This window comes from Suncus etruscus, chromosome 2 (genome assembly GCF_024139225.1).
Source record: "Suncus etruscus isolate mSunEtr1 chromosome 2, mSunEtr1.pri.cur, whole genome shotgun sequence".
NCBI classification, from domain to species: Eukaryota; Metazoa; Chordata; class Mammalia; order Eulipotyphla; family Soricidae; genus Suncus; species Suncus etruscus.
In genome coordinates this window covers 31,890,535-31,898,996 of record NC_064849.1, presented here as the reverse complement: position 1 = coordinate 31,898,996, position 8,462 = coordinate 31,890,535, and the positions used below count along the sequence as shown (strand labels likewise).

Here is an 8,462-nt window from a genome sequence, read left to right as displayed (position 1 = left end):
AGCTGAGTCAGGGTGAGTAAAGCTGATCTGCAAAGCCTATGGGTTGGATCTACCTACAGCTGGAGGCCACAGAAGGCAGATATTGGCTGGTGTGGATCCCTGAGGTGGGGGTGGGGGTTTAGTCAGTGTAGGGTCCTGCTAAGGCTAGTGTGGGTGCCAGACCAAGGCTGATCCTCCTCAGCATTCCTTTTTGACTTCCTCAAGCCCTGTGTCAACCAGTTCTTGCCAAAAGCTTAGTCGGCTGGACCCAGAGAACTGAGCTCTGAGTAAGCTGGCTGAGGTTGGTGGAGAGCAGGGTAAAGACTAGAGGGGTGGGGGCCAGAGCAATAACACAGTGGGGAGGAGGTTTGCCTTGCACATCGCTGACCCAGGTTACATCTCCAGCATCCTATATGGTTCCCAAGCACTGCCAGGAATGACCCCTAAGTGCAGAGCCAGGACAGCCGCTGGATGTGGCCCCAAAACAAAGACAAAAAACAAAATTAGGGGAGTGTTACTTTGTCTTGGAAGAAGGTGATATTATGTGGGGTATGAACATGGGTGCTGAAGAAGTCTAGCCCTGGAGGGAAATTTCTAGGTAACAGCAGTGTCAGGATATGGGGCAAAAGAGAACCCCATTTTTGTGCAGCCCTGCCTGTCCCTTCTCCTGCCTTCTTCCTGAGAGACATCAGTGAGGATGATTCCCTCTAAAGCCTCAGGCTTTGTCAGGCACAGGCTCTCCCAGGCTGGCTGTCATGTGTGTTTGAGTGAGCATGTGTGTGGAGTCTGTGAGTGTATGAATGTGAGTTAGTGTTTGTGTGTAGGTAATTGTGTGAATGCATATATGTGAGCATATATGAGTGTATGTGTGATTGGGTGTGAGTGAGTGTGTGTGAATGGGATTTTGCATATAATTGTATGAGTTGTGTGAATGTATGTGTGTGTATATATAGAATGTGAATGTGCGTGTATGTGTGTGTTTGGGGGTGATCTGTTAGAGAGCTGAGCAGAAGATTTAAACTCCTTAGGGTCAGAGGACTGAACACACCCAAGGTCAAAGGGCAAGGCTGGAAGAGTATCAATCTGGAAATCTGAGAGGAAGAAAAAATCTGCAGGTGGCCGCCATGTTTGTGTCCATTTGGAAGGTCCACAGAGAGTCCAGCCTTCCTGTGTGAGGAACTGAGGTCCTAAGCAGGAATGCTGAAAGAAAAGGGCCACCCTAAAATTCAAGACAAGTCCTCTAGGTTTCTACTTCACATTTTTTTTTAATTTATTTCTCAAGAAGTTCCAGAGCAATAGTAGAGTGGGTAGTGTGCTTGCCTTGTATATGGCCAACCTGGCTTCTATGCCCTGGCCCTCATAGAGGCTTCTGAGTCTCAAGAGTGATCCCTCAATCCCGAGCACAGAGCCAAGAGTAAACCCTGAGCTCCATTTACTGTTCTCCCACCCAAAAAAGTTCCCAAGATAGGAGGATGAGCAAGGTATGGAAGGAGGCCTCCCTAGACTGTCCTATTTCCCAAATGAGGACTAGCAACAGGGCCCTAGAGCCCCCTTCCCAGAAGCATCCCTCTATAACTTGGACCCTGACAGGGCTGACCTAGAGAGAGGAGAGGCAGGTGGACTAGCATGTTGGAGAGGCTGTGCTTATCGTGGGTCCCTGGCAGCTATGGGTCTGCATCAGGGCTGGAGTGGGAGTGCATTAGAACAGGAGGAAGTTCCGACTGCAGCCAGTCACGTTTCAGAGCTTGTTCACACTGGCAAAATCTTTACCCCGAGAGCAGCCTTACAATTATTATTAATTGATTATAATTGTAGTCATTTGCGATAGTATGAATAGCTACTATTACAGCTATCCCGGCCATTGTGCACAGGGAATATGCGGGGAAAATATAAATCACGATCTCACATATACATGATGTGCCATTTAAGTCCCAAGCAACCCTGGGATAGCAGGGGCTCAAAAGGATCAAACAGCATGTCCTGTTGGACAGTTAGAAGGTGGCAAAGCCTGGGTCTGACCCAGGGCAAAGAACCTGGAGCTTAACTCCTCTATCCCTCTGACAGGATGTTGGAGGAGGGAGGAGGTTTGCTTCTGTGATACTGGGACACTGATTGGTTGCATCTGGCTTCTGTTCCTACTACTGCCCGTCCCCCCAACCCCTCCTGGACCTGCCCAGTGACAGTCAGTTCCTGAGCTACTCTCAGAGCTTAGACTTCCTCATGGAAGACTGTTGAGGTTGAGATCCACTGCAGGAGGACTTCAGGGTTCTCGAGGAAGCCCAACCAAAACCTGGCTGCAGAGGAGAAGGCAGTTTCCTGGATGGAATTGCCATCTGGCTCAAAAGATGGGGCTGATGAGAAGGTTCCTGGCACACATAAAGCCTGGGATGCAGTGCAAGGATGGAGGGAGCATGGCCTGGCTTAGGGAGGCTGGGCTGGAAAAGAAAAAGATGAAAGGACGGCTGGTTGGAGAGTTGGGAGCAAGGATAGCAGGGCATGGAACTAGGGCATGGGGTGAGAAACAAAGAGGAAAGTGGCAGGAATGTAGGTTACTGGGTAAAGTCTTCATTATTTATTTGGGGGTTATACCTGGTGGTCCTCAGAGTTTACTCCTGACTTTGTGCTCAGGGATCATTCCTGATAGGGCTCGAGGACTTTATAGGATGCCAGATTGGCTGCAGGCAAGGCAATCATCCTAATCCTCTGTACTATGTCTCATGGCCATTGGTAGTCTTTGTTTTTTTTGTTTGTTTGTTTGTTTTTTGGTTTTTGGGCCACACCCGGTGCTGCTCAGGGGTTACTCTTGGCTGTCTGCTCAGAAATAGCTCCTGGCAGGCACGGGGGACCATATGGGACACCGGGATTCGAACCAACAACCTTTGGTCCTGGATTGGCTGTTTGCAAGGTAAACACCACTGTGCTATCTCTCCGGGCCCTGTAGTCTTTGTTTTTGTTCGTTTGTTTGTGTTCAGGGGTTACTCCTGGCTCTGTACTCAGAAGTCACTCCTGGCAGGTTCAGGGGACCATATGGGATACTGGAAATCAAACCAGAGTCCATCTGGAGTTGGTTGCATGCAAGGCAAATTGCCTACTGCTATGCTATCGCTCCAGCCCCCACTAGTAGTCTTTAATATGCATTAAACATGCTGTCTTGGGGCCAGAGCAATAGCACAGTGGTAGGGTGTCTGCCTTGAATAGGGCTGATCCAGGATGGAACTGGATTCTATTTCTGGTGTCCCATCTGGTCATCCAAGCCAGGAGCGGTTTCTGAGTGCATAGTCAGGAGTAACCCCTGAGCATCACTGAATGTGGCCCCAAAACAAAACAAAACAAAACAACAACAACAAAAAGTTGTCTTGTATCTTTAGTTCCAATTCTAATCCCCAAGTATTTTTATAACTTAAACATAAAAATGAGCTCCAAAGAAGAAATGGCCAGCCCACATTTTCCTGAGGCCACATGACTAGGGAGATCCAGGGCCAGGCTTATGAGTTCACATTGAGAACTCAACAAAAAGAAACCCAGGTATCCATCTCATTGACCATATCTCCCCCAACCTCCTGACCCAGCCTCTGAGACAAAAGACATTCTTCTCTTGAGGAGGAGGACTTGCAAAGTGAGTGATGAGCAAGTGATCAGAGAGAGGGCCGCCTTGAAGCTTGGGACATGGAAGGCTGGAGGAGGGACTCTCTGCTCAAGAATTAGGGCAGGGGTCGGAGGAGAAAGATTGTGGCCAGAAGGGTCAAGTTACTGATGCTCACTGATGTGTGTATTAGTTGGAAGATTCAGAAGCAGGGTCTGGAAGGTTCCGGTGCCAAACAAAAGAGCTAAAGGATAACAGATGGTAGTTCATGCTGGGAACCTGAAGGCATAGAGAGCATAAGAGGGGATGAGGACCAACAACCACAGGGGAAGGGAAAGGACAAACATCAACTGTGTGGAGTGTGTTCTTCCAATACCTCTCACCATCATTGTTGTTTTGGGGTTATATCCAGTGGTGATCAGGTGCTACTCTGACTGGGCATCATTCCTAGTTGTTCTCAAGAGATGATGTGGTTTGGTGATCCAATCTTCGACCTGTCACATACAAAGCATATTCTCAGTGCTTTGAGCTATCTTCCTGGCCCTTGTCATTAGCTTTTCCCTTTTTCTGAACCTGGAATGTGCATGTTGGAGGAAGGGTCAAGAGGAAACCTGGAGCTGGGAATGAGTCTAATTAGTGACCACATCTTGGGCCAAGACCTGATGGGTGGAGGGGTGGAAAGAATGGAGACATAGCCAGAGCCTGAACAGGAGAGACTCCTGACACTTCCTAGAAGATCTAGAGCAACATACAAGAGGGTCTCCTCTCCTGCTTTTTCTTGGAAAAGGCTCTGGGTGCAGCTAGGGAGGAGTGGAAGGCTGATCCAGGAAGCTGATCCAGGAAGATGTGCTATCCCCATCCATGGCAACTAGCATCCTCTGCAACCCCACTTGGACACCTTCCTCTATTTATCCAGCACTCATGTGCCAACTACTGTTTGCTTTGATGTGTGTGCATGCACACACACATACACATGCATGTAAACATAGAGAAGGGGGTAATGGGGACTGAGGCAGACCAAATTGCTTGTCTTCCTAAAGAATATTTTTCAGGAAGGGGACCTAAATGACAAGTAGAAAACTTATGTCAGCATTACAGAGTGTAGGATTGGAGAAGTAATATTAGGACTGGGTGCTTATTTTGCACTCAGCATATCAAGAGTTTGGTACCCAGCATTCCTATATAAACCCCTGAGCCTACCAGGAGTGATCCCTGAGCACAGAGCCAGAGTAAGCCCTGAGCACAGCCAGGTATGGCCCAAATACTTCTCTCCCCCAAATTACATATGGAGTGTGTCATAAAGAGTGGGGTGGGACTGGAGCTATAGTACAGTGGAATAGTTACTTGTCTTGTATGCAGCCTACCCGGGTTCAATCCCCAGCCTCCCAAGTGATCCCTGAGCATAGAGCCAGGAATAATCCCTGATCTCCCCTGGTTGTGGCCCCAAAGCAAACATAAACACACAAAATCAAAGTGAAATAAGTGAAGGCTGTAGGATATACAGTGAATCAGGAAGAAAGGAAAAAGGCAAGAGGGTAGCAGGTGGGCCTGGCTGAGAGGAGGGTCTGTGGCAACAATGGGAAGGATTTGGTGGCTGGGGGTATTGCTGTATAAGGAGAGGAGCTGACTGTGCCAAGCTGGAAAGTCTAAGGACAGGGGAGTGGTAGAGGACACAGCCCCCAACCATGGAAGAAAAATGGGACCAGCTGCAGGCGACTTAGTCCATGCCCCAGGCCAGGCCTAGAGGGGGTGGGCAGCATGGGGCCTCAGCTGGAACACAGAATCCTACAGGCCTCGCCTCATCCAGCTGTCCCGTCACTCATGTCTGCTACCCATTGGTTATTTTTGCTACGGAATGTGCCAGCCCCTCGGATTCTCCTGGGGAACAGGGGCTCAGGTTACTCCCCTCTTCTCACACAGCTCCCCATCTGTGAGTAGATGTGTTGAGAGTGGACAAGGCAAGCAGCTGTGGGTGTCGGGGTCTTCTGGCTGGAACCAACAGGGACTGTGAGGCTTCCCCTCCTCAAGGCTAGGCATATGCCAATCTGCACACAACACTATAGCCTTGGGATAACAACACCCCAGATAAACATGATCTTCAGCTTCATGATAAAAGGGTCAGTGGCCAGAGTGATAGCAGAGTGGGGAAGGTGTTTGTCTTGCACACAGCTGACCAGGGTTCAATCTCTGGCATCGCATATGCTCCCTGAGCCCACCAGGAGTAATTACTGAGAGTAGAGCTAGGTGTAACCCCTGAGCATCGCCTGCATGCACCCCAAAACAAAGCAACACAAAATAAACAGAAAAAGATAAAAGGTGCCAGAGCCATAGCACAGCAGTAGGGCGTTTGCCTTGCACACAGCCAACCCGACAGACCTCGGTTCAATTCCTGGCAACCCATATGGTCCCTAGAGCCTGCCAGGGATGATTTCTGAGTGCAGAGCCAGGAGTAACTAACCCCTGAGCGCAGCAAGGTGTGACCCCAAAACAAAATAAGATAAAAGGATCAGATGGGCCAGAGAAACAGTACACCAGGTGGCTTGGGTTCAGTCCCCAGCATCTTATAGGGTACCCTGAGGATCACCAGGAATCATCCTAAGTACAGAGCCAGAAAAAAAAAAAATCACTGTGCAGTTGGGTGTGATCAGTCTCTGCCTCCCCCAAAGCTGAAATGATCATAAGCTGGAGGATCTTTGGGAGCCAGATAAAGTGAAAACGAGCAAGGTCTGTTGGCAACTGGAGTCACTTCAGCATATGCTTGTGCAGGCTGGACCAACTTAATAAGTTGGCTCTGTGCTTTCAAGGAGTAAAGTCTTGGCATGGAGAGATAGTACAGTGCTGACCAGAGTTCAGACCCCAGCATTACATATCCCCCCACTCAGCTAGATCTCCCCAGATTACTAGGAGTGATCCCTAAGCACAGAGCCAGGAGTAAGCCCTATGCACAGGGCCCCAAAACTAAAATAAATGAGAAAAGAAGTGAAGTCTGGCTGGGGCTATAGCTCTGTGTTGGCCTACCTGGTTTGTGTGTGAGGTCCTAGGCTTGACCCCTGGTTTCTACAAATATGTAAAGTTTGTGGATCTTTCCTTCAATCACCATGTGACTTTTTTTTTTTCGGACCACACCTGTTTGATGCTATGGGGTTACTCCTGGCTAAGTGCTCAGAAATTGCCCCTGGCTTGGGAGGACCATATGGGACGCTGGGGGATCGAACAGCGGTCCTTCCTTGGCTAGCGCTTGCAAGGCAGACACTTTACCTCTAGCGCCACCTCACCGGCCCCACCGTGTGACATTTTAAGGAGCAATATTCAGTGTAACTCAATGTCTTTTAAGTAGTAACTCAATGACATTTAAGCAGTTCAATAACAATGCATGATGGGTTCGAATTCTTGGGCGGCACATCACCTCTCTGTGCTAGTTTTCCCTTTTGTTTCGAGGATTAACTGAGTTAATTCATGTGAAGTACTTAGGAAGCCAGAAATGTTAATGACACTTGGAAGAAACTTCTCAGAACCCATTTTATACGCTTTGTATATAGGGAGGAGCCCAGGTGGACATTTAGATCTGGGGTGTGTGTGGGGAAACATATGATAATTGAACCCGTGTGGCTTCACTGATCTTTGATGTTCAACTTCCACCCCATCCCCAACAAGTTCCACAGAGCCAACTAAGGTTGCTGAAGGGGTTCAAGCTCATTAGATTGTGGTAAATGAGGGACCATATGTTTATGCTGTCTGTCTAAGGAATCGCTTTCTCAAGTTGGAATTTTATGTAAGCCAAGTACACGTTGCTGATGGGAGGATAGTGAAGCATAGTGAGAAGGTGGGTCGAATTTGTGAATAACGGGAGCCTCTGTGCGCCTTAACGTGTATGTGTGTGTGTGGGGGGGGGGGTGGTTAGGGAGTGGATTTGGAATACTTACTCTGTGTGTGATATTTGTATGTGGATTGGAATACCCACTATCAAAACCCTCCCAAAGCCCCCACTCTGCTTTCCTGATACTCCTAGAGATTTTCATAGCCTGGGTGCACGTCCATGCCAATGCCCAGTTGCAAGTTGCAAGCACCGTCCGGGACCTCACAGCGCTTTCTTTGCTCTGCCCTGCAAAGTTGGGGGCAGGCTGGCAGCCACCACGGCGTGCGTGCTGTGCGTGAGCGTTTGTGGGCATGCGGCTGACCTCCTGGAGCCGCCCCCAAAGCGTGCGTCAAGGGCGATCGGAGCGGGTTGGCTCCCTTCTAGGACCAGCCTCCTTTTCTGTGCCTCAGTTTCCCTAAGTGCTGGTGGGTGCGGAGACCGCCGCAGAGATGTCCGCAGAGAAAGCGAGCGGCTCGAGCAGGGGTGCCAGGCGGGGGTGAGGGTGGGGGAGCAGGCTGGAGGGTGCAGCCTCCACCGCCGCCACCACCACCACCACCCTGTCTCCCGCACGGCCTGTCATTTATCCGCAGCCGCCGCCGGCCGCTAGACCCCGCCCCCGCCCAGGCCCCGCCCCACCTGTCAATTAGGCCCCGCCCCACTTATCCCCGCCCCCGGCCTTGGCTCCGCCCCCGCCCGTCCCCTCCTCGCCCGGCCGCCGGCCCGGCCCCCTCCCCCGCCATGAAGAAGCTGTGGGTGAAGAAGCGTTTCCAGGTGAGGGCTCCGGGGGCGGGCGGCGCTGCGAGGGGGCCTGGAAGAGAGAGGGGGCTTGGGCAGGGCGGCCTGGCCCGAGGAGGGGGTTGCTGGCTGCAGCGGCGCTGGCCCCACCCTGGCTGCTGGAGCAGGGCTGGGTGGGGGAGATGGCCCCCACTGCAGAGTTGGGGTGCTTCAAGGACAGACCCTCCACCCCATCCCCGCAGTACCCTGCCATCACCCGCCTCACTTTTTTTTTTGGCTTGTTTTTCACTCTTGATCCTTTGGCCACCT

General features: G+C 50.7%; 1 protein-coding gene across 1 annotated transcript in view; it reads left to right on the top strand.

Annotated features, from left to right (window-relative positions):
- The first annotated feature begins 8,106 nt into the window (after positions 1-8,106).
- SPEG (striated muscle enriched protein kinase) overlaps positions 8,107-8,462 on the top strand; it is a 61,106-nt gene continuing 60,750 nt past the window's right edge. Inside the window, 1 exon segment of the mRNA XM_049768418.1 lies at positions 8,107-8,189. Within this exon segment, the coding sequence (XP_049624375.1) occupies positions 8,157-8,189 (33 nt within the window). The 5' untranslated portion in view covers positions 8,107-8,156.